Source organism: Girardinichthys multiradiatus, chromosome 15 (genome assembly GCF_021462225.1).
Source record: "Girardinichthys multiradiatus isolate DD_20200921_A chromosome 15, DD_fGirMul_XY1, whole genome shotgun sequence".
Taxonomy (NCBI): domain Eukaryota; kingdom Metazoa; phylum Chordata; class Actinopteri; order Cyprinodontiformes; family Goodeidae; genus Girardinichthys; species Girardinichthys multiradiatus.
In genome coordinates this window covers 31,356,458-31,379,976 of record NC_061808.1, presented here as the reverse complement: position 1 = coordinate 31,379,976, position 23,519 = coordinate 31,356,458, and the positions used below count along the sequence as shown (strand labels likewise).

At 38.8% G+C, this 23,519-nt stretch overlaps 2 protein-coding genes across 9 annotated transcripts in view; both read right to left on the bottom strand.

Annotated features, from left to right (window-relative positions):
• Positions 1–7,695, bottom strand: part of cnstb (consortin, connexin sorting protein b) — a 30,148-nt gene extending 22,453 nt beyond the window's left edge. Inside the window, exons 1-2 of one of the 2 annotated variants that reach the window (XM_047388698.1) lie at positions 7,483–7,695; positions 3,183–3,684 (exon numbers count right to left, since the gene is read on the bottom strand). In XM_047388698.1, coding sequence (XP_047244654.1) covers positions 3,183–3,270 — 88 coding nt within the window. In that variant the 5' untranslated portion in view covers positions 3,271–3,684; positions 7,483–7,695. The remainder of the gene's footprint in view (positions 1–3,182; positions 3,685–7,482) is intronic. The other variant, XM_047388699.1, reaches the window with a different exon arrangement.
• A 2,004-nt stretch (positions 7,696–9,699) lies between these two features.
• LOC124882397 (kinesin-like protein KIF26B) overlaps positions 9,700–23,519 on the bottom strand; it is a 42,231-nt gene continuing 28,411 nt past the window's right edge. For 2 of the 7 annotated variants that reach the window (XM_047388748.1, XM_047388750.1), the window contains exons 12-15: positions 20,454–23,472; positions 16,446–16,615; positions 14,442–14,592; positions 9,700–11,979 (exon numbers count right to left, since the gene is read on the bottom strand). In XM_047388748.1, coding sequence (XP_047244704.1) covers positions 11,780–11,979; positions 14,442–14,592; positions 16,446–16,615; positions 20,454–23,472 — 3,540 coding nt within the window. In that variant the 3' untranslated portion in view covers positions 9,700–11,779. Of the gene's footprint in view, positions 11,980–14,441; positions 14,593–15,966; positions 16,118–16,445; positions 16,616–20,453; positions 23,473–23,519 lie in introns of those variants that run through there. The other 5 variants (XM_047388749.1, XM_047388751.1, XR_007041891.1 and 2 more) reach the window with 5 other exon arrangements.

Genomic DNA, 23,519 nt, shown 5'->3' with positions numbered 1-23,519 from the left:
CTCAACATCTGTGTCAGTTAAATTACACTCACTTAAGGAAAACACCCAGATGAGTGATAATCATATGAAAAAGTTTATAACTGTATTGCAGTGATTACAATATTAGATCAAATGGATAACTGAGTTGGCAGTAGAAGTATACTGATTGTTCATGTCAGTAGGGTGTGGAGCTCCCCTGTGCCTTGTTGCAATTCAGTGAACCAAGATATACAATACTTCTATCATCTCCTGTGGCAAATCAGTTCCACACAAGGTGTTGTAAAAGGCACGTGTCCAGATGGCAGGCTCAGATGCCACATGCTACTGTAGTACTTACAGTACAATGCATCCTCTCTTGACCCTCACTAATTAGTTTCAATATCAGGCCATTGTAACCTCTTTTCAAGTCACAGTTGTGTGATTTCACTCTCAACCATGAACCTCCCTTTGAGGACCACTATGTCATTTTCATCATACCAGTCGATGTGGCGAGGTCATCAAGCAGTGTGTGCTTTCTTATGCTTGTCTGCCCAGACCCATTCAGTGTTTTAAACACAAGCAAGGTTGTTGTGCTACATTCTCAGATTGTCATAAACTGTGTGAGTTTTGTGTATTTCTCATAATAGAAAAAAATTCAGTGGCAATGCTAGACTTGCATCAGCAGACTGTGCTCCCACAGTCCTCTCCTACCCTCATGTGTGCTATGAAAATCAAAACTGCTGTTAGCTTAAATGCTAAACATTTTTTATGATAGCAGTGTTTGGATTGTGTGTGCATAAATAAGGTGTAATATGGTGGTAAAAACTGGTATTGCAACAGCAACATGTGCTAGCCTGACCAGTCAGCAAATCATGATGGTTTTCTTCTTTTTCTAAAAAGTGTGCTCTAATTTTGCAATCCTGTGGGAAAGTGGAACAAAGACATCAACTTCATATAAGAAGCCGTTTTGACATGGGTAAGTCTGATAATTAAGAATTAACATTAATGATATTGTCATTGTCGTCTTCCGCTTATCCAGGCCTGGTCGCTGGGGCAGCAGTCTAAGCAGAGATACCCAGACACTTCCTTCAGCTCCTCTTGGGGAAGCCCGAGGTGTTCCCCAGCCAGCCGAGAGCCATAGTCCTTCCAGCGTGTCCTGGGCCATCCCCTGGGCCTTCTCCCAGTGGGATGTGCCTGGAACACTTCCCGAGGAAGACGTCCATAAGGCATGCAAAACAGATGCCCTAGCCACCTCAACTGACTCCTCTCGATGGGGAGAGCAGTGGCTCTACTCCAAGCTCCTCCCATTAAAGACATGAAGTGCAAAAATTCAGAGTGAATAGCATATATTTGAACTTCAAAATCAGAACTATTATTGAGCGCTGGGCATCTATAGACATATTTCAGCTCTGTTCTTGTTCTTTTGAAGCTCAAAAACATACAGTGAAGATCTAACTTTGATCATTCCTTGTGTCAAGAACAGTCGACCAAAACAGTTGAAGTCAGACCAATCTGGGGGTTTCATGGTAGTCTGCTTTATCCCTTCTGAAACCAGTTTTGACGTTTTGTTGTGTGGAATCATTATCCTGTTGGAACACAAGAAAGTGCCCAAGGTTCGACTGTCTGACCCAAACTGTGCCAATAACGATAAAAGGAAATTGATTCGGGTGATATAGAACAACCCTAGACCCACCAATGGTCCAAGTCTATGGGTGCATTCACACTGTTGGTCTGGTCCAGGGATCGGTCCAGGGATTGGTAAAAGTTTTCCATTGGCCCGGTTTGCTTTCACGCAGAGATTTTTTAGACCGGACCAAACAACGTCATGCAGTCGCAACAGATTGTTTCAGGGGCGGTAGCACGAAGTAGAAAGTTCGTCTCATCTGGGTTTCTGTTGCTACTTTTGTTGTCAAAAGTAGTTGTGCACCTGCACCTCTTCAGTACTCCATGTAGCACTACGAGACATTTTCAAACTCTTGTGTATATGGATTCGCACTCTTACCATGTTTTCCTTCTTCCGCTAGATACGCTGCTCTCAAATTGCATCCTATCTTCCTGCTTTTGCTATGCTGGCCTGGCATGCATTCACAATGCAAGTGAGACACTAAAGGGTCTGGATAAACTGTGCCGAGACTGGCAGTTTAACCATTCCAGGGTACGGTTCACCGGTCAGTTTCAGCGCCCGGGTCGGGTTCACACCGGCGTAATCCATTCTGGAAACCAGACTCTGGCACGTTAAATGCACTCCAAAGGTTTGGTGTGAAAGCACTGTATGACAATAAAGATGGTGAAACACCAGTGTCACTGTCCACAGTGAAGTAAGTTTAATATCAACATGTACTAAGAGTCTGGTGACTAAGACAGAATCAAATCTTTCAGTCTTTATTGAAATATGCAGCTTCCTACATTAATGAGCCAAATCAATGGAGAAAGATGGAGAAAGGTTTTAAGGTCAGACAAGACAAAGGTTGAGCTGTTCAGCCACAATGACAAGAAAAATGTCTTGAGAAGTCAAGGTGAAGTTTTGAGACCTAGGCCCACAGTAACAACTTTCACACACGGTGGTGGAATCGTGATGCTGAGGGTGTTTCACTGAAGTACTGCATGAAGTGGGTGAAATAATAAAGACGGGGAGCCAACCAATTTAAATGAACAGTACAATTTCTGATAGGAAGAAAGGTCAAATATGTAGCTGAAATTATGTCAAGACCTTGTTGATGGCTAAAATAAAACTGTGGTTTCTCTGCACCATGCTGTGTGACATTGATCCAAATATGAGTTAGATTTATGTATATATTTAAGCTTGTATGTTAAATTTTTTGGATTAGAGAAAATACTCAATGAAGTTAAACTTGTACACCCATCTTTTAAAATCACTGAAGTTGTATGCTTTTTGATCTGTCCACACTGGAAAAATAATGGTTTAAACAAATCATTAAAACGCTGCATTCATATTTACTTTAGACCAAAACTAGCTGGTTTCAGTTGTTCTAGTTAAAAGCTTTTTCTAAACTAGAACAAGTATGTTTGCCATAACACCCTATGCTCTGCTGTGCATTAGCTCTGGCATTAAAGGTCGGGCTGTTCTGACACATTTATTCAAGTGCTCCACATAACTGCTCTGTAGCATGATTTATAGAACATTTTTAACGTCCTTTGAAAACAAATGCAATATAGAACAGAAAGCTACAATTACCATAGTTACCATAAAGGCGATATTTTACCTGTCGCTCTGTTGATCAATGCTGCATCCTCCTTTTCAGCAATCCCACCTTCAGGACTTCTGGGTGTAATGGCATTTTGGTTCCCCATCCTGTGTGCCACAGCCAGACTTTCACCATCCAAGATTCCTAAAGTTGCTGAGAAAGCCTCCAGAGGGTCCAGGCAGGTTCTCTGCTTTTCAGCCTCCTTGGGAAAACATGAATTGTGCTGAGTTTATCCGGACGCTTCCTCAGAGCAGAGATAAGGAAATTACTTGGGAAAGGTTACTCCACTATGAGGCCCCGGGAAAAGATTTAAAGGTGCTCCACTGGTCACTGTTGATGGAGTATATATTTAATCCTGAACCAGCTCTCCTGGGTGCCCAGAAGAACAAAAGAAACTCAAATGATCATAAAAGCTGGGCTGTAGATGAAGCTGTTGCTAGTTCAGGATGGATTTCTGCCCTCTTCTTCTTGTATATTTCAGTCCAAAAATTAGTTGTTTAAATTCCTTCTCCCAACTGAGCTGTCAAAACAAAAAGACACATTTTAAAAACAGAATAACTCAGATGGATTAAGCCCTTGGATCTAGAGAAAGAGAGAGAAGAGCCGAACCACTGGTAAACTGGCAGTTATGTCATCGACTTAATGGAAATTCTTTGTGTTTATGCCATGAATACCGACTGCAGCACCAGTTCAGCAGGGTGCCCCCTGCTGAATAACTCTTTATGGTTCACTGTCATGTACAGCAATTAGCAATCGGCATGTCAGTCCAAAGACAGCTCTATGTATGCTATGAATCATTTATAACCCCTTATTTCATCTAAAATGGATGATATGGAATAAGAAATGAGGAAAAAATATGCAATTATTGGACAAACTACACACTGGACGAATGTTTCACTTCAGGGCAATTCAGAAACATGGAAATTACAATACTATGCAGAAGTCAAATTAAATATAGAATTAAGCAAAAAACTTCAATGTCTTTTATGGGGATCTTTTTTGATGGACCAACACAAGGTAGAACACGATTGTAAACTGAAATGAAAATAATATGCGATGGTTAAAGAGCATTAATCTGAGAAGTATCCAAGAGGCCCATGGTAACACTGGAGGAGCTGCAGAGAAGAGAGTGGGAGAACCTGTCAATAGAACAACTTTTAGTCACAAATCTGACCTTTAGGTGGACATGGCAGAAAAAAACCACTGTCGGAACAAAACTACAAGAAGTTTACAATAGACCTTGCAGGGGACACTAATCCGATGAGACTAGATTTGGACTTTTTGGCCGACATGGTAAAAGCTTTGCGATGGAAAACTAGCACGGAAACAATGTGGTGAACCTTGTGTTGTAAGCATCACATTGAACCTCAGAATTCCCAACAAAATATATTGAAGTTTATGGTTGTGAGACGAAAATGTGTTCAAGGGTTCATAGTTCAAGAACTATGAATATTTTTGCAAGGCACTGAGAATGTGCTTGTTCCATTAAACATTTTTGATATCTTTAAATAAACAAGCTGTTGTACAAACTAACAAAAACTAGAAAGTCATCTATTTAGCCTAGTGTACAGGACAATGACCTTGATGCTGCACATACAAAAATGTCTGCCTCATGTAGCTTACATTTTCTGAGGGCTGAGGGCATAAAATCTGTGTTCACGCTGTCATGGGAAAGTTATGGTTTCTGTAACATGGAATGCGACATAAAGTCCAAACGCCAGCAGCAAGGTATGACTCACAGGATTTGCAGCTTTAGAGCTGAAAATGATGCAGTGGAGGCTTAAAGATGGAGATCGGTGTGAATCACATAATGACATTTCTGCGTTTGCTCTTACAGACTCTTTGTCGTCTTAGAAATGATTGAAGCCATAAGAAATTATTGTTTGAGAAAATCATATTATTATTGTTATACTCTCATGTCTAACCTAAGAGACACCAAGAGCACAATTTTTTAGAGATGTCCAACTGGTAAATAACACCTCTGTACAATTGAAGATTACTGTCCTTTTTAATAGTTTATGTACAACAGGCATTTGACCCCCGTTTTCAATGTTTCATCTAATTGTAGACTAATATGTCATCTGCCTTTTGCGAAATCTCAAAAAGGTTTAACCTGCACACATTCACGGTACATGTTTTTATTGCAACAGACAATATTCTTGCATCTGTGCCAGTCCTGTTGGTTTCCAGTTTAATATTTGACTTGGACATAATAACTTGTTACAGAGACTCTAACATCTAGGGAAATTACTTGTAATCATGTTAAATAATATTCCACCATTTTCAATTAGTTATGGTGTTCCACAGAGTTCTAAACTAGGCCTGATGATATTTGAAAAGCAAATTTATACCGTAAATGTTAGAAGAGATAAAACACACTACTTACAAATAGATAAAATACATATATGTGTATAGTTTGCAGTCTGTAATTTACTTAGACGGTACAGATAGTTTGAGTCACATGTTTCTCCTAAAGGATGTTGTGGGTCAGAAAAGGAAAAGTTTGGGAACCACTGATCTTTATAACCTGCCATTTTCAACTTCTAAATAAAGATAAACTGAGATCCAAAAGCAGACAGAGACTCATTATTCATTTAATTATACGATTATTCAGATATTTTTTTCAGTTAAACCTAGATCAAACTGACGATTCATCCAGGAGGTCACAGAAAAGCCCACAACAACATTTAAGCACTGTGGGTCTCATTTTACCCCAGTTAACAGGCAGGCTCAACCACAATAACTCCAGATAGAAACACAGACGTTGTTCAGCTGGCCTAAAAACCAACAAATATAACAACAGTGTTATCAAATTATAGACCAGTAATATCTGCTAAAGCAGAGTTCTATCCCACTGACATGAACATTAGAAGTTTGAGTTATTTTAAATTGCTAAACTCAGCTAAAACAGTACACATTTTATTAGCAGTTAGCTTCCACCAGTCCAGCTAATTGTTGATATTTTTAACAAGCTCACAGAGCAGGACATCTGTCTACTACAGGTAGGGGAACTATTACTGCTAATAGGTTCACAGAACATCACTTCAAAAAATCTGAACTAACCTTTTTAGCTCGTGCATACCTAAATTATGCACAATGATCAAAAGCACAGCGCCAAGACCAGTTCTGAATTGCTAAAAAAAAGAAGGTTTCAAAGTGGCCTAGTTAAAGTCCAGGCTCCAGTCTGATTGAAATGGCATGACCTTAAAGTGGTTGTTTCTGCACAAAAACCCTCTGATGTGGCTGAATTTTAAAAATTCTGCAAAAAAGAGTGGGCCAAAACTCCTCCATGGTGATGAAAAAGACTATTTGCTTGATGACAGTTGTTGCTGCTAAAGAGATAAGAACAGTCATTAGGGTTATGGGGCAACCATTTTTAATACCAGGCCAGGTTGGTTTGGAGAGCTTTTTTCCTTAGTAAAAGAAATCATAATTTAAAACCTGCCCTTTTGTATTTACTCAGGTTCTTTGTTTGATATATCTGTTCTGAGTTTGATGTGAAACGTTTAAATGTGAAAGGGAAATCAGAAATCAGTGTGACAAATGGCTACAAGAAACGTCTAACTGAAGTTATTTCTCCCAAAGTGGGTAAGACTAAGTAAGATAATGCTTCCTATGAAAAATAAAAATGCGACTAGACATCAATGTGTGAACATTTTCTTTGACAAAAACTAATATTTAAAGGGATTCGATGGAATAAATACCTCTATGACAAAACTAGCTGTAAAAATGTCTGTTGGTGTGTTCAATGTTATATCTCATATATTTGCTAAATAAGTCGCTACATACTATTTCTGCTAAGCTATCATAAATCCACACTCACACCATAAAAGTTACATTAAAATATCTCTAAATCAGATTTGGACTCTCGGGAAGTGTATGCGGAACTTCCTGATCCTGATTTTCCTTATTTTTTTATATATTTTATCCAAATGTCCCATTTAGAAGAACTAAAGCGCAGGTGGCTCTCTGAGTGTGCACGTGCAGACACAATTACAGCTCGCGCCCCCCCCCGCCCGCTTTAACGACTTTGTTTACAGCTCAGCCTTTCAGCCTGAATCAGATGCGCTCCGTAGCGTCACACTCAGTGTAGATATTAACATTAGAACCTCCGCATCCGTATGGCAGCATCATTAACGGGACTAAAGTAAGGTACCGAGTTTAAAGCGCTCCGTCTCTGTTATGACCTACTAACACTGCTGTTATGGTCAACACTTCCTGTGTTACTGTTTCCCAAACACCCATGGTACTGGCGTATACCGCTGTTATATGATCTTTAGGACAGAGAACTCGAGGATGGATGGAGGGCTGCACTCACTGCTGGATGATGTCTCTCAGTTGGCCGTCTGTCTTAACATCAACGCCCTGGATCAGTGTCGCGGTGTTCCCTCTCCTCCAGCCGCCGATCTGAGCGCCTGAATCCGCTCAAACTTCCCTCTGTCACCCGTCTGTGTCCCGCACCCTCACAGCCCTCTTGTTTACGCTTCTATCCGGGGATTTTTTTCAGCCTCTTCTCACTGCAAACATATATAAATAAATATATATATCCCTACACGAGTTGGTTATTTATTTAAGTCAGCTTGCGTCCGATGGTGCCATCTTCTGGCAGATGTGGTTGTGGTTGTGTCACTGGTTACGTAACAGCGGATGAAGCGCTCAGATGGTGAGTTAGAATGATAAAACAGGACAGGGGATTACAAAAGAAATGGTCAAATGTGACCTGCAGCGTATTGTCCCCATTACCTAACCAGAAAAGAGCGTTTAGTTTATCAGCCTGTTTAATGGTATCCTGTGTCCACTCAGGCCATCTAGCAACTGCCTGGGAAGACTTCTGCTCCAATCATAATGTCAACATGCATCTTCCCATAATGCAACTTCTGGACAAATCAAGTCATTTGCACACCAATTTCTTTCCCTCACATGGACTAAAATATGTTGAATTTAGATAATTCCCTCAGGGTGTTCTGAATGCATAAGCGTGCTTTTGCACATGTCCAATGTTCACATTATCATCTTCCAAAGATACATGAAACTTCATGAGTTAACTCATCTCTTGGTGAATGATAAAATCAGAATAGATCCAGTTTTGTCCCTACATGCTTTAGCCAAATGTTATTTCTCAGTGTTAGTTGTTTAAAGCGCCGTACAGGAATGTGATGTTCCCTCAAAGCTAGAAAGGTGACAACTCAAGTCGCTTCTGGGGTGTGGTTTAGTGATCTGGCTGCAGACACTGTATCTATGGGAGCTCTGGTGGTAGATGGAAAGACTTTGAGTAGGGATGGCCTTCGGCTTTAGTTTCAAAATCATGGTAACAATGACACGGGACAAGAAGGACAGATCTTTTTTTTTTTTTTTATCCCAACCAAAAAGAAAGGCTCTACTTTAATTGAAATAAATACCAACTCAAATTCACTTTGTGTTGTCAGCAAGTTTAACCTCTTCTGAAAAACTATTTAATATCAAGGCTTTTAAGGTAAAACAAACACTAATAGAGAGTGTGGTGAAAAACTATTTCCATATTTAGATGTTGTCTTGAGTTCTTTTGTGACCTCCTTGTAATTTTGGATCTCTACTGCTCCAGCAGTAGATAATGGTTCTTTTTATGGTTCTCTGGAGTTCCAAAACCTAAGAAATGGCTTTGGAACCCTTTCCAGAGGAATAAATGTAAATTTGTTTGTTTCTCACCTGTTCATGAATTTCTTTAGATTGAGCCATAATGAATTGCTTTTTGAGATTGTTTTAGCCTACTTCATGTAATCCGACAGGTTCTATTTAGGTGATTTCTTGATCCCACAGGTCTGGCAGTCGACCAGCTTGGATGAGTTTGGTGAAATTAAACTTACATTTTGTGTTTAAGAACAGCTAATCCTAATCCATGATTAGGCGAGAGGGTAGTTGCATTTTTACGTAGGGTCAGGTTGGTTTGGATAGCTTTTCCCACTTAATAAATGAAATCATCGCTTAAAAGTTGCTCTGTGTATTTACTCATTTTACATTTGTCTGAAAAACTGAATCATTTAAGGGTGACAAAAAAGCATAGACAGACAAAATGTGTAAGGGAGAAAACTGATCATTCTGTTTTTTTGACCTGAAAAATCAAATTCCATACTTGCATGTTTGGATGTTACATCCTGATGTTAGGTTGACTGAAGACTTCTAAGTGCAGTTTCTACACAGTTCTCAGCACAGATAGCTATGATCTATTTTAATTTTATCATTCCAGACATAGCAAAACAATAACCAAATGAAGCAGAAAGAGAAGAAGGGCAACATTAAATAAGGAGACATATTTGTGTTTGTGTGTTATTTTCCTGCTTTTTTCCCTCTCTGCTGACTATAATTGGGCTGCTTTAGGGCTGAACTCTGCTTGTCCTCATTACCTCTTCACTACAGACCAAGAAACCCACTCTGTCAGGACTTCATTGAACGTTTTCAGGAGAAAATTCTTCTTTTTCCTTCTGCACAGAGCAGAACACATAAATATCCATGCATTACAAAAGTATCATAATACAGACACAAGCATGCTAGAAGCAGAAACTGTCGTTATGACTTTATTTTTCCTCTAATTGAAGAATTCACTGAGTTGTAATCATGTGTTCAAAGTTACTGACAACATGCTGATTTATATGATTAAACTCGAATGCCCTGCCAGTGTTTCACCTCTGTACATTTGAAATGCACAGATCTGGGACCAATTACAGAGCATCAGTGCCTCCTCTGGGATTGGTTTAGAGATCCTCACACATGGTGAAGTTAGAAGCAGTTCTTTCTCCTCCTTCTTGTTGAGCCAAAAGTAGAATCCACATTTGTTTATTTATTTTCTGAAGCATTTAAATCGTCCATGTATTATCCGAGACCACAGGTAGAAGAGACATAATTCACATTTATGTTTTAATAGGTAGTAACTCCAACAAATTCAGTTTGTCGCTACGGATGTTTTCCTCAATCAAGGATCTTCTTATTTAAACCATCTGTTGTCTTTTACATGAGCTTTAAATATGAAGAAGCACAATTTATACAGTGTCAGCACCAAAAAAGTCTACATAGAAAATGGCACCAAGGGCAGCAGAGTGTTCCCTTTTCTTAAAAACCAGGAAAATAACAAAGATGATCAGAACTCCTTTCAGACTTGTTGAGTTGTCCAAGATGGCTTGAGGTTTTTCAGTGTTTTAAAACAACAGGTTTGGAAATGTGGAGGTACATGTGCACAATAAAGGTTATTACCAAATGAATAAAAGAAAAAGTGCATTCTGAATATTAAAAAAAACTATATTTACAAAAGCTGCCTTTATTTCTTAGGTTGTGATCACCTGTGAAGCAGATTGTGTAGCAGATGTTTTTCTGTGCGGGTTTTTAAACCCACAGGAAGATTTTGTCAAGAATCCCCACTTAAAAGCCAGCACATTACTTGGTATGGTCCGGTTTTGCAGCATGGTGATAATGTTTCTGATATTCAGCACAGGAACAGTTACAGTACGTTTCTGTTAGCTACACCTGTTTTGAGGACGAAAAACATGTTTTGTCTTTGTTTCTTAGGAGACAGTAGAAGAATGTGTTTTCCACAGTGCCAGTCAGAGGTTTACATGCAGTCATTAATAATCTATTAAGTTTGGGCTTTTCATGATTTATTTGCACTATTGTTTTGCAAGATAACCTCAATGAAAAATGATTAATGGTTTGAGTTAATTCGGTTTTCTATTATTTAAAAAAATTCAAAATGATACCTAAAGGCTTAAAATATACATGTATCTCAATCATAGTTGGGTAAATTGCACTTTACTGTAATGCAGAAGAGCTTTGTATAGCTGTCAACAAAATCCTAGCACATTTCAGGTTGAATATTTGACCACTGTTTGTAAGAGTTCAATGCAATTATTTTACTGATATGGACCGAACTTTTAAGCTTGGTGCATACATTTTAGGTATAGGTTTTAGAGCCCTGAGAAATGGTGCTTAATGCAAGTCTTTCAAATCCAGTTTGGGATCATTGGAAAACCCAACCATGACCAACCTTTAACCTCTGACCCAAACTGTCACCGCCAGACAGTGGCGGTTTTGCCGAATGCTGACCTGGGCGAGCCCCTCTTCCTGTTGTCACTACCTGATATTATTGGACGGGATAAAGCAGCGCAGTCCCACACAAAACATGTAACCTAGTCTCCCTATTCTCCGTTGGAAGCAGGAGAAACCTATCCAATCCCACTAATTGCAAACACATATAAACAATAGAAACAGTGCAAAGGGTGCAATTGATTATATTCCTATTTGTCCAATGCTCATGTGTCCCCCTTCCTCATACCGCCCTGGGCAACTGCCCATATGCCCATATCAAAAACTACCAATACCCTCAGATAAAAAAAAACTGGTTAGGATGTTGAGAAGCAATACAAAGTTCAAATGCATTAGTAAAGGGCCGAAGTTAATAGAAGTTTAATGTGCATGAGGTGCTTGTAATATTCTGACGGCACTATATGTCTGGTGACAAGCAGTTTCCTTCTTACCAGGCTCTGTCATGTATTTTAAATAAGTTCAAATATAATCTCAGCTACAGTAAACCAGGTACATGTAATTTAAAAAGGCAAAAAAAAATTATAATAAATAACCAACTTCTCAGTTTAGAATTGTTTCAAGGTTTTCTGCGCTTGCACTTTTCGCCGTCGCTTTTTGCGCCACCTCCTGGGGGAAGCATCAAAGCAGGTGACCATCATAATGTTAGCCTTGCAGAAGTTAACCCTGTTTTCCAGCCGAGCTGTGACCTCCTCAAGGGCCTCCAGATGCTCCAGGGAATCCACCTCGAATGTCTGCCACAGGTCGACTAGGGAAGGATAACAAGGTAACAGTGGTTCAAATTTATTATTCAACTGCTACAAATGACTAAGGAATGAAAAAATAAAGCACGCCTTTCTCTAAAGAAATGTGAGGTTAAAAGAGCCTCCAGCAGCCTAAATGTCAGTGTAATATATCTTTGTATGTGTTACTGTAAAGTTTGTACGCACTCAGAAGTGTCATATGATAGGGACATATGGTGCAGGGACATATAAAAATTTATAAAATAAAGTTATATAACATATGTATATAATAGATTTAGGTATAGAAATGCATAATAAAGTTCCAGTAAAAACTAATGTGAAATTCAGATGTTTTTTGGTGAATTACATTACGGAATGGTCAAAATGACGAAATAAAAGCTAGTGAGGAAGCTTTTTGGTAAAAAATAAATACATTATTTGTGGGTTACAAGGGAATTTGAGTATAAACGTTAACACTGTAAAGCTACTTCCTGTCTTGTTATACATGCTGGTGTGTTGAAAAACATGTTACATGGGTCTAAATATGAGGAAACGAAGAGGATTTTTGAAAAGCATCTAGTCTTGTTGCATCTTTAAAGTTTGTGCCTTGCTTTTGATGATCCCGTTCTGAATAGTACATGAGTATTGAGATCAAGGGTGTGGAACTCACTGTGTTTAACTGCACCAGGATGAGGTACTGGACATTACTTTTGCTGTCAAATCACTGTCTTGTTTCCATTTTTTCTTTAAATTAAAGCATCAACTGACCACCTCAGAATGAAATGTTAATGTTCAATGAGTGACTCCTAAGAAGTCGGACAATTCTTATCATCATATTCTTAACATACTTTTTTATTAAACCCACGTTTCTTTATTAAAATGTTTTTTATTGGTCTGATGTAGTATTCTAAACTTAAATGTTGTTTTTTCATAAGCTGTAAGGGAAAATTATCATATTTAACATAAATAAAGGCTTGAAAATATCAGTCAATGTGTAAGTAATCTATATAATGTGTTTCACTTAGTAAATTGAGTTACAGAAATAAAATAACTTTTTTGTAATATTTTATTTTATTGAATTTGACTGTATAGTCAGTATTAGCACATGATTTCTACTTTCATTCTTCAACTGTTCATAAGATTTTTTTGGTGACTCATGCATTGGTGAAGGTTATGCATTGTTAAGTTCTGGCATTAGCCTATTCCTATTTCCATTGTTTTGTGTTAAACTTCAATAGCAATAGTGTGATATTTACATTTTTGTAAAGAAATACCGAAACAAATGAAATCATTAGTCATTCTATTCTAGTCTATTCAATCTGTGTTTACTATGTCAGTTTTTGCTATGTAAACCAAAAAAACTGTTACAGAAATTACACCATCCTATTTTATTACTAGCTTAACATTGGAGCTTGGTAAAACAGGTCACAAAAATGTTAAATGACACTGTTGCAACTAATGGAAAATGTTTGTAGAGCTGGTAAAGAATAAGACTTGAAGCTGTGTATTTCCTAGCAATAGAATAATTCGCATTACTAACCCTGTGCAGGTATTTGTTTCAGAAAAGCAATTTACATGATGATTTAAAAATGTCTTTTCTCTTTTCTTGAAATGAAAAAACTTTAAAAGAAGACCTAATATTTAAAGGCCTGATGTTTTACAAATGTTACATTTTGTTGTCCTTTGTATTCGACCTAATCCAAGATGTAGCAACTTTTAATTGCTCTGTTGTTTTTTCTAATAGCTGATTTTTAAAAATCAACATTTTAATTTAATCTAAATTAATTCATATACTTAGAATTTTGATTTATTTATGCTTTAAAAAAACAGACAAGAGCCCCATTGTAATAGTTTGATGATTATATCAATAGAGTCCCAATTCCAAAATGTTACCATTATTATTATTATTGTTATTTAGGTTTATTAGGTTACCACTAACTTAAAATGTTCCCTGTTGTAATGAAGTTAGCTCCTCCGTTCTTCTGAGTCTGTATTGAAATGCTCATTGAGCAACACTTCAAGAGCTAGTGGGCGAGTCAGAGAAAAAGCCCAACACAGACATTTCATTTACAGCTTTCTCCTCCCATAACAATTTATGGGTGTTTAATAAATAATGCAAATTCACTGAGGTAATTGTCAGCTGCGTTTAGAGAACTCATTGTTAGCTCACTCGTTATGTTTAAAGCATGTCCTAAGTGAACAATATCTGAACGGTTAAACAAGGGTGTGCTGTGGTGGTTAATGGTTTTTTCTGACACTGGGCTCGCAAATCAAATTCTGCTTAGGGCCCCATTCAATTTTGGGCTGTCCCTGATTTTAAACATGCATTTCTTTCAGCAGGTCCTGTAGACTGTGGCATGTTTTTTTAGTTTACACATGCCATGTTTTATATCTTGTCCAATAACACAAAATAATTCTTGCTTCATAACTTTGAGATAATGTAGAGAATGCAAAGGACATCACTAAAGCAAGTAGAGTTTTTACTGACCCTCTAGGTTCCACTTGGTGGGCTCCAGGATGAGGTTGTGTTTGGCGTGCTCCAACTCTCTCCTCAGTCTGTTGTATTTGACTCGGACCTCTGAGATCCTCTGCTGACGATGCTCCAAAAACCTCAGCTTGGCGCTGAAGGGTCCAAGGCCCTGAAATCACCAGTCCATACAAACACATTTCACTGCTACACTTTCTCCTTAAATACTGATGTACATTGTTTTTATTACACTTCCAGATAACAAGCATGTGATCTGTGTGCTGCATGTTAGGCTTGTGAGCTTTGGAGGTATGATGAAGAGCAGCACCTCTCTGCTCTTTTTCAGTACACATAAACATGATTTGTGCAGATTAAACCTCTGGGGAGTAAATCAAAGTAGGTCTGAAGGCCAAAATGCAGTTATGCTCGGATTGTACTAAACTCATTACATAGAACAAATTGTTTCAGAGGTCAAACTATGAAAACAAAGCCTAATACAAGGTACACAGATTTGATGCATTGCCCTTTAAATACCATGCCTTGCAAAGATATTCACACCCCCCTTCAACGTTTTCACTTTTTGTCACATTGCAGTCACAAATTTCCAAGTATTTTATTGGAAATTTAAGGGATAGACAAACACAAAAAGGCATCATAATGACTTAATGGATTTAGTCTAGCTCAATGGCAAAGCTCCCAAAACATGGCCCACTTAGAGTGACAGGCCAGGTAAATATAGCATAAATCAAAGAATCGGCCAATGGTAATTCTGGAGGAGCTGCAGAGATCCACAGCTCAGGTAGGAAAATTTGAAAAATAAAGCCAAGTTAAATGAAATCCCATTTAAAGTCTACCACAAGCCTTGCAGGAAACATGTAGAGGAAGTTGGTCTGGTCAGATATGACCAAAATAGAACTTTTTGGCTTACATGTATGTGTGGAGGAAAACTAACACTGCACATAACGCAGAATGCATAATCCCCATGGTGCAAAATGTTGGTGGCAGCATCGTGCTGTGGGGATGCTTTTCTTCACCAAGGACAGAGAACCTTTCAACAGACGACGCTAAACACACAACCAGGGGTACAACGGAACAGTCTACATTACAGCATACAGATTTGTTGATATGTCCTAGTCAAAGTCCAGACCTAAATTCATTTAAGAATGTTTGACAAGACTTAAAAATTGATGCTCACAAAGACTCTCCATCCAATCTGAGCAGTTTTAGCTATTTTGTAGATGTACAAAGCTGGTAGAGATGTAACCCTCTGGTTATTCAGAACAGGAATATCAAGTGCTCCCACACTTTTTCAGATTTCACATTTTCAAACACATGTACCATTTTCCTTCCACTTGCCACTTATACTTTACTTTGAGTTGGTCTACCACATAAAATAACATTCATTGAAGGTGGGGATGTAGTATGTCGAAATGTGAAAACGGTCAAGAGATACAAACACTTTTTGCAATGCACTGTGTTAGCCTGCCACAAAACAGTCTGTAAAACTATATATTTAAGTGGGCCTGCTTGAGGAAGGATTACCTACAGGCTGCTCAGTTGGCTTTCCTTCCAGGGTGATTCTTTGTTCTCGGTTGCAGGGCATTGACCCAGTTTTCCCCATGTGCTCATTAAAATTGTATCAAAGTTGGTCTTGTCTGAGACTGGCGGAGACAGGGCAGAGTCTCAGGAGACCTGACCTGTCGTCATGGGGGACATAACGTCACCACATGCACTGCTTTCTGCTTTGAGGCATATTTTAGCTCAGTTTACCAAGCACAACCCTCTATAGCAACAATCTGCTTTAATTGTATAAACAGCTAGCAGCTGCCCAGTACAGTTAGGGACTTTGTCTGTTTCTACCTTCCTGTTAGACATATTTTCATTTACTTGGTTTTATTGCAAATTTGTTGCATTATTCCAGTGTACGATATTTTACATTTATAAAACTGGCTATAAGTCCATTCTTCCACACTGGTTGCCATTAACCTCCAAAGAAAACAACAACAATGAAAATAAACCCAGCACCTGTTTGTCAGCACCTGCTCTTTTATGCATCCTTTGCACATTGTCGATCTCATAAACCTTGATCTCATACGCTTCCGGAATTTCCCGCTCCGTCCAGCGAGAGCGCAGACCGCTAGCTGACTGTTTCATGGGCAGTGAGGTGTCGTGGGACAAACGGCGCTGGTGAGTACCTAAGAGGGAGCAAAAGCGCGGTGAAGGGCTGCTTTTCAACCACTTTCTCCTACTTTTCTTATTCTGACCTTTAATTTTATAGTTGGAATAAAAACAGGACTTTTCTGCTTGTTGCTGCTTCACCCAGAAACTAGGTTCACTATTTTCACATTTTATGTGACAGACCAACACAGAGTAGTGCATAATTGTGAAGTTGATGAAAAATGGTACATGGTTTTAAAATTTCTTTTACACGTAGAAATATGGAAAATCTTGCTTGCATTTTTATTCAACCCCCCTTTTCCCTGGTAACCCTAAATAAAATCTAGTGCAACCAGCTGCACTAAGAAGTCACAAAATCAGTAAATCAAGTCTGTCTGTGCATACTTTTATCTTAGTATAATTGCAGCTGTTCTTTGGAGGCCTCAGAGGTATGTTAGAGAAGATTATTGAACAATAGGCATCACGAAGACCAAGGAACACAGCAGACAGGTCAGGGGAAAGTTATGGAGAAGTTTAAAGCAGGATTATGTTTTAAAACAAAATCCCAAGTTTCTCATGAAACACTGTCCATTAAAGAATGAAGGAGACTGAACAAATCTGACCTTTATTTTATTGGGTTAAATGTCTCTTGGCAAGTTTCAGACAAACCTCATGTTTGGTAGCCATCAACAATGTTTGTGCATAATTCTGGTTTGATGTTTGACCCCTCCTCTTCTCAGAAATAGTAGAGCTGTTTGAAATTTATGGTTTTCTCACTTGGTTGAAAGCCACTGTTAAAAGGACGTCGTAAAAATGCTTTTTAATGGGCACCATGTGGTTCAGAGGTAGAGAAGGTGCACCAAATGTAGAGGCTACAGTCCTCAATGCAGTTGTCTCCGCTTCAGTTGCCAGCCCCGTGAAATTTGCTACATGTTTTCCTCTTCTTTCTGCCCTTATTTTTGTCCACCTACTAATGAATAAAGGCCACTAGTGAGGCAAAACCTTAAAAAAATGCTTTTTAATGTCTTCAACAAGCTATGTAGGAGAAACAGCAAACATGTGGAATAAGGTCAGATGAGACAAAAACTAAAACAATGTAAAATGCTATGTGTGAGATAAAATTAACAATGTTCAACATCAGACTAAATAAAGAGCAATCAAAGGACATAAAATTGTAGAACAGCTGCAAAAGAGTTGAGTCGGGGACAGAGGTTCACCATCCAGAAAGACAACAACCCTGAACATACAGCCAGAGATGTTCAGATCAAAGAATAACCATGTACCAGAATGGCCTAGTCAAAGTTCAGACAGAAATCCACTTGACAATCTGTGTCAAGACATGAATATTTATGTTCACAGACAATCTCAGTCCAATCTGACGGAGCCTGAGCTATTCTGAAATGAAGAATGGGAGACATATCCCTAAAGACTTGCAGCTTGACTGTTAATGCATGTCACACTTTTCAGATTTTTATTTGTACAATGTTTTTGAAAAGCATGTATACATTTCTCATTGCATCACAATTATGCACTATTTGTGTTGGTCTATGACATGAAAATCCAATAAAACAAATTGAATTGTGTGGTTGTAGTGTGACAAAGTGTGGACAGGTCCAATGAATTTGAGGGAAACAGGGACAAGGGGCTAGAAGTACAGTATGCTGTATATGCTGTGTATGCTCATCTGATCTCACATGCAAACACCCAACTTTATAATTTACTTTATCAGCCAAACACGCTTTAGTTTCTGCCTTTATGCTTCCATTAGTGAGAGCCATAACCGGCTTCATATATTAATGATGTCATGTCTTACACAATTAGACATTAAGGCCTAAAAGGAAACTAGGCCTGACTGGTCTTTACAGCTGTGTCATGTCTAATTTATGTCACATAAATATGTTATACAGCCAGATTACAAACCAGTACTGTTCTAGCTGGAACTACCATTCGTGTACAAATATTGTTGGTGGTTTGTACATTGTATAAATCAGATCCATCCAATAAAAATTATTTTGGTAACAGTTAAAAATGTAAGTACAAAATACATATTTCTTTTTTTTTTCGTTGTTGTTTTTTGCTTTTACAAACTTGAACTTTTGAAATGAACTGCTGGTATTGATTTCAACCAAAATATATTTAACTATAATTTAAAATACTGTGACAAAATCAGCGTTTGTGTGGCTATATATCCTGCATTCTCATTTATGATGAATAGATAGATAGATAGATAGATAGATAGATAGATAGATAGATAGATAGATAGATAGATAGATAGATAGATAGATAGATAGATAGATAGATAGATAGATAGATAGATAGATAGATAGATAGATAGATAGATAGATAGATAGATAGATAGATAGATAGATAGATAGATAGATAGATAGATAGATAGATAGATAGATAGATAGATAGATAGATAGATAGATAGATAGATAGATAGATAGATAGATAGATAGATAGATAGATAGATAGATAGATAGATAGATAGATAGATAGATAGATAGATAGGTAGAATAGAAAATGTATTAATTTGTCTTCTTCCAGGAAATTACCAACTTATGCTTCCTGTGATTAAACAGTTCAAGAGAAATCAGGTGCTGACCAGAAGACCAGAATCGGCTGATTTTCAGATTAACCAGCTGTCAGGGTGAACAACGAAACTTAGAAATATCATCTTTATTCTGATCAATAAACTGCACACTCTTCGGTGTGGATGTTTTTACTAAGTGAAGAAGACTCAAACTTAGCTATTAAAAGTTAAAGGAAGCACAGAGAAGGCTATCTAAAAGAAAGCAGTACTATCTATAACATGTTGAAACATATCTGTGGTTCGTTCGTTCAGAGAACAAGCCTTAACAACAACTAATAGCAGATAAAAGGAAGGCTGATCATATTTTTACTCATTTGTGCTTTCCAATTCTGCCTTTTCTGGAACATGTGAGATTTGAAATGTTGGCAACCTTTTGGACATCTCAAGAGTTAGGTTAAGGTAGAATACAGGTACGAAGGCTGTGGTTATTGTAATGATATACCTACTGATAACTAATATATGATGCTAAAGACAATTTAAAATGTGAAGATTTAAGATAATAAATCCCTGTATTACAGCAGCTACTCACAAAATAGCTTATTTTCATAATATAAGTAATTATTGACCTGCTATAGAAGGATGGCTAGAATAAAGTATCCTATATTTTCTTATATTTTTCTATACTTAAATGAAGAAATTGTATTGGGCCAAAACAGGTTTTAACAGAAGAAAGCTTTACAAAAACCAGAGATCAGAGATCAAAACTTTGATTGGTGTATCTCTCGCTTTTAAAGGGTTTTCTCACACCTGTCTTCCTTTGTCCTGACTCTGATTCCATTTTATCTCAAACACATGTTGAAAATGTTGATTTCTGAGAGTAAATGGTAAATATGGAGGAGTGTAAAAATAAAGGATGATATGTGGTACAGGGTTCACAAAAACCAGACAAGATTTCAAAACTTTTTTTAACTAAGAACCCATCAGAGCAGAATAATCTAGTTCAAGTTTGACCACTATATCAATTCAATAGAGCTAATTAAATGCAGCACTACTATCAACTAGGCAAACACTGCCATACAATTAGGTTAAAAGTGGTGGGAGCCTCACCTTCGCTTCGGCTTTAGCTCAACAACAAAAATTATCACTGTGTTTAAATATTTTAGGTCTTGTGGCACAGATCTCTGGTGTCAAAGAAAATACAAACTACAATTTTGTGAGAATCTAAAGCCCAGCACTACATTAGCCATGCCAGAGATGTTTTTCCTTTAAACCTTAAAAGGCCTAAAAAGTACATCACTGTTCCCAAAGAGAACATCATTCAGGTTTTAGAAGAGGTGTCTTACCTGTGTTTCCTCTCCTCCGTGATGATCGGCTGCTGCGAGTCACACTAAGTAGAGATCCACTCCTGTTGCTGACAGAATCTCTGTTTGAAGTGGCGCTGCCCATGGCTTCACTGTCTCTTACTAAGCTGTCATACCCACTGCTAACCAGACTGCTCCTGTTAGAAAAATACAGGGATGTCTTCCCCATGGCTGGTGGCAAATCTCCGCTCAACACACTAGTGGTGTCACTTGCGTGCCCACTAAGGTGGTCAGGTGTACGAGGAGCAGTCATCTGGCTATACGGAGAGCGAAGAGGGGACATTTGATCTGGTCCGGATGAAGATGGGCTGGAGGACCTTTCCCTAAGGAGGTCTGTGAGCCGGCCGTTGACAAATCCCTGAATGGCAGATTTTGTAGATGAGCATGTGGAACTCTGGCTTGGAGTTCGACTGATAGAACAATAAGATCGTGGAGGGGAAGAGGAAAAAAATGAGGATGTTCGCTCAAAGCTAACCATTTTGCTGTCTGCTGACAGACTGGCACTGCGGCTAGACTGTTGCAGGGCTTTGTGGGACAGGTTCTTGATGCTCGGGGTAGACTGCCGACGAACTTTGGGAGTTGCTATCTTAAGTTTTCCAACAGCAGAAAGCTTGGAATGAGAATGCTTAGCAGACTGAAGTAGAGGATTTTCAGTATGAAAGAAATGATGACTATGCTCAGAGCGGGGATTTCTCCTTGGGCTCCTATTGGCCCTTGGAAAGGTACTATCTCCATCATAGTTTTCTTTATAACTTGCTTTACAACTAGCTTCATTGCTTCCCTTTGAGCTTTCCTTTGAGCTCATAGAAGTGTTACTAGTGCCTCTTTCTATGATTGGGAAGTCTCTTGAGGTTCTTCCAAGGGAATTAGTCCTTCTAGCCAGCTGTTCTAGTTTGGTATTAAAAAGCCTGCTACTGTTATCTGCAGGACACCTAAGCCTGCTGCTTGATTTGCCATGTTTCCTTGTTTTCCCTGAATCTTGCTTGACTTCTGGGATATATTTTTGTGGAGAGGAGGTGTAGAGGCCGTGGTTTTCAGTAGACTGCCGTCTGCCATGCATTCTCTCTAGAGTTTCCCCTGGGCTACATGGAGTAGATGATATCACCGCCCTTGAGGGGTTTTCTCTGTGGTTGGATTTTTGCCAGCTCCTTGGTAGGCTACCTGTTGCAAAGAAACCAGGCATGGTTTCATAGCAACCAGATGAAACACCAGTTGTCTTGTGGTTGCTCCCATCTTGTCTGCAAGCAATTTCCACCACCTCTGGGACCTTTTGATTGTGTGTGGAAGGAGCATGCTTGCAAGCTTGAGGGTGACCTTTGTGTGTATTTTCAAGTCTCTTTTCACACATTTTGTTCTCCAAAGTTTTTTTGCAGAAATCCTTATCTTCTGAGGTTAGTTGGTCATAACAAATTTGGCTACATGTCTCATCAGACTTCTTAAGATGATGAATCTCAGAAGCACAACTTTGACTCTGCTTATCTACATTATTGTTCTCTAGACCTTTAGTGTTTAATCTCTTGAGTTCAGAAGCTGAGTTGATCTCTTTAAAGGCTGCACAGGTACTCTCATTTTCTTTGACACCATCTAACTCACAGTTCAAATTCATGTTCATCAACATAGGATTAATAAAAGAAGGCAAGAGCCTGATTTCTCTTTTGAATTGATATGCAGCCTTTTTATTGTTTTGATCTGTGCTTGCGGGCTGAACAACAGTGGAAGCTGCAGCTGAACAGTCATCGCTGACATCGCCAATGATTCTGATAGGTTGAGAGCTGACAGCGGTTTGACCATGTTCTTGTGATTGTGCAGGGTCTCTGATACAAATAATGTTTCCACCTGTGGTCGCGCTGTCATATGCTCCACTGATGGTCACCTCCTCTACCATAGAGAAGACAAGTTCATCTTGACCCATTTTGTCCAATGGCTGTTGAACCGTCACTGTGATAGTGGCCTTCATTTCCTTACTGTCTTTTGCTTTGTGATCTCCGATTACAACAGTTTTAGCCATAGAGTGTGAAGAGGAACAAGAAGACGAAGGAGATATTGGGGAGCTATTACCAATAGGTGAAGCCCTTTTATCTGGTTTGAACCAGTCAGCAGCTTCATGGTTCTCCTGCTTTTCCTGTAGCTGATACTCTGATTGATTGGTGGCAGCTTTGCTCTGAGAATTTGCTTCAAAGCATTTGGATGGGACATTGTTACCAGACTTGACAGCTCTGGTTGTAGGAAGCACAGAAGGGTATGCCATGCTAAGACCCAGAGCATGATTCATGAGTTCTTCACTGGAACTGTTTGCACTACACTCCTCACAGTCAAACAGACCTGAATCTTCTCTCTTAAAACTGTCTCCAGGGAGAGAACCATCTGTTTGCTTTTCCCCAACAGTGGCCTGACTGCAACACTTACCCACATTCAACAATGTATGTGGGGCTTTGAATGTTTCTTTTTGGGGCAGTGTTTTGGTTAAAATATTCTTAAGAGTAGCACCTTTCAAGGAAGACTTCAGGACTTCCATTGTCACTTCACTGCCATCAATACAACCTAAACGTTCTTGAAGTTCAGCAAAGGTGTCACACTTAAGACAATCTCTCTCTGGTGGTTTCCCTTCTGCTTCGAGTCCTTCACTGTCCCCCTGTACAGTTTCCTCTGTCTTCTTTTCTCCATGCAACTGGGGAATTCTCAGAAGCTCCTGGAGAAGAGCTGTAAACTCTGGGTCATCCAAGTCAGACTTGTTAGGATGCAAAGAAGGTATGATCGGCACAAACTTGGGTTGCGTAAGCAGTGGGGCTGCCTTAGAGTGGGCCGAGCCATCCAAATTTATCTGGATGACGGTGTCACAGGACTGGTCACTACTAGAACGATATAGCTTGCCACGCAGTCGTAAAGACTGGAAGTCCACATCTACTTCTTCTGTGGAGTGGAACGCTCGCAGGGCCAAAGAATGAGGACCTTTTTTATTTTTGGTCAAACTCCGCCCACAAGGAGAACATGATGTAGACTGCTGTTGGACATAGATAAAATATGTTGTTGGTTCAAACAGACCGTGCG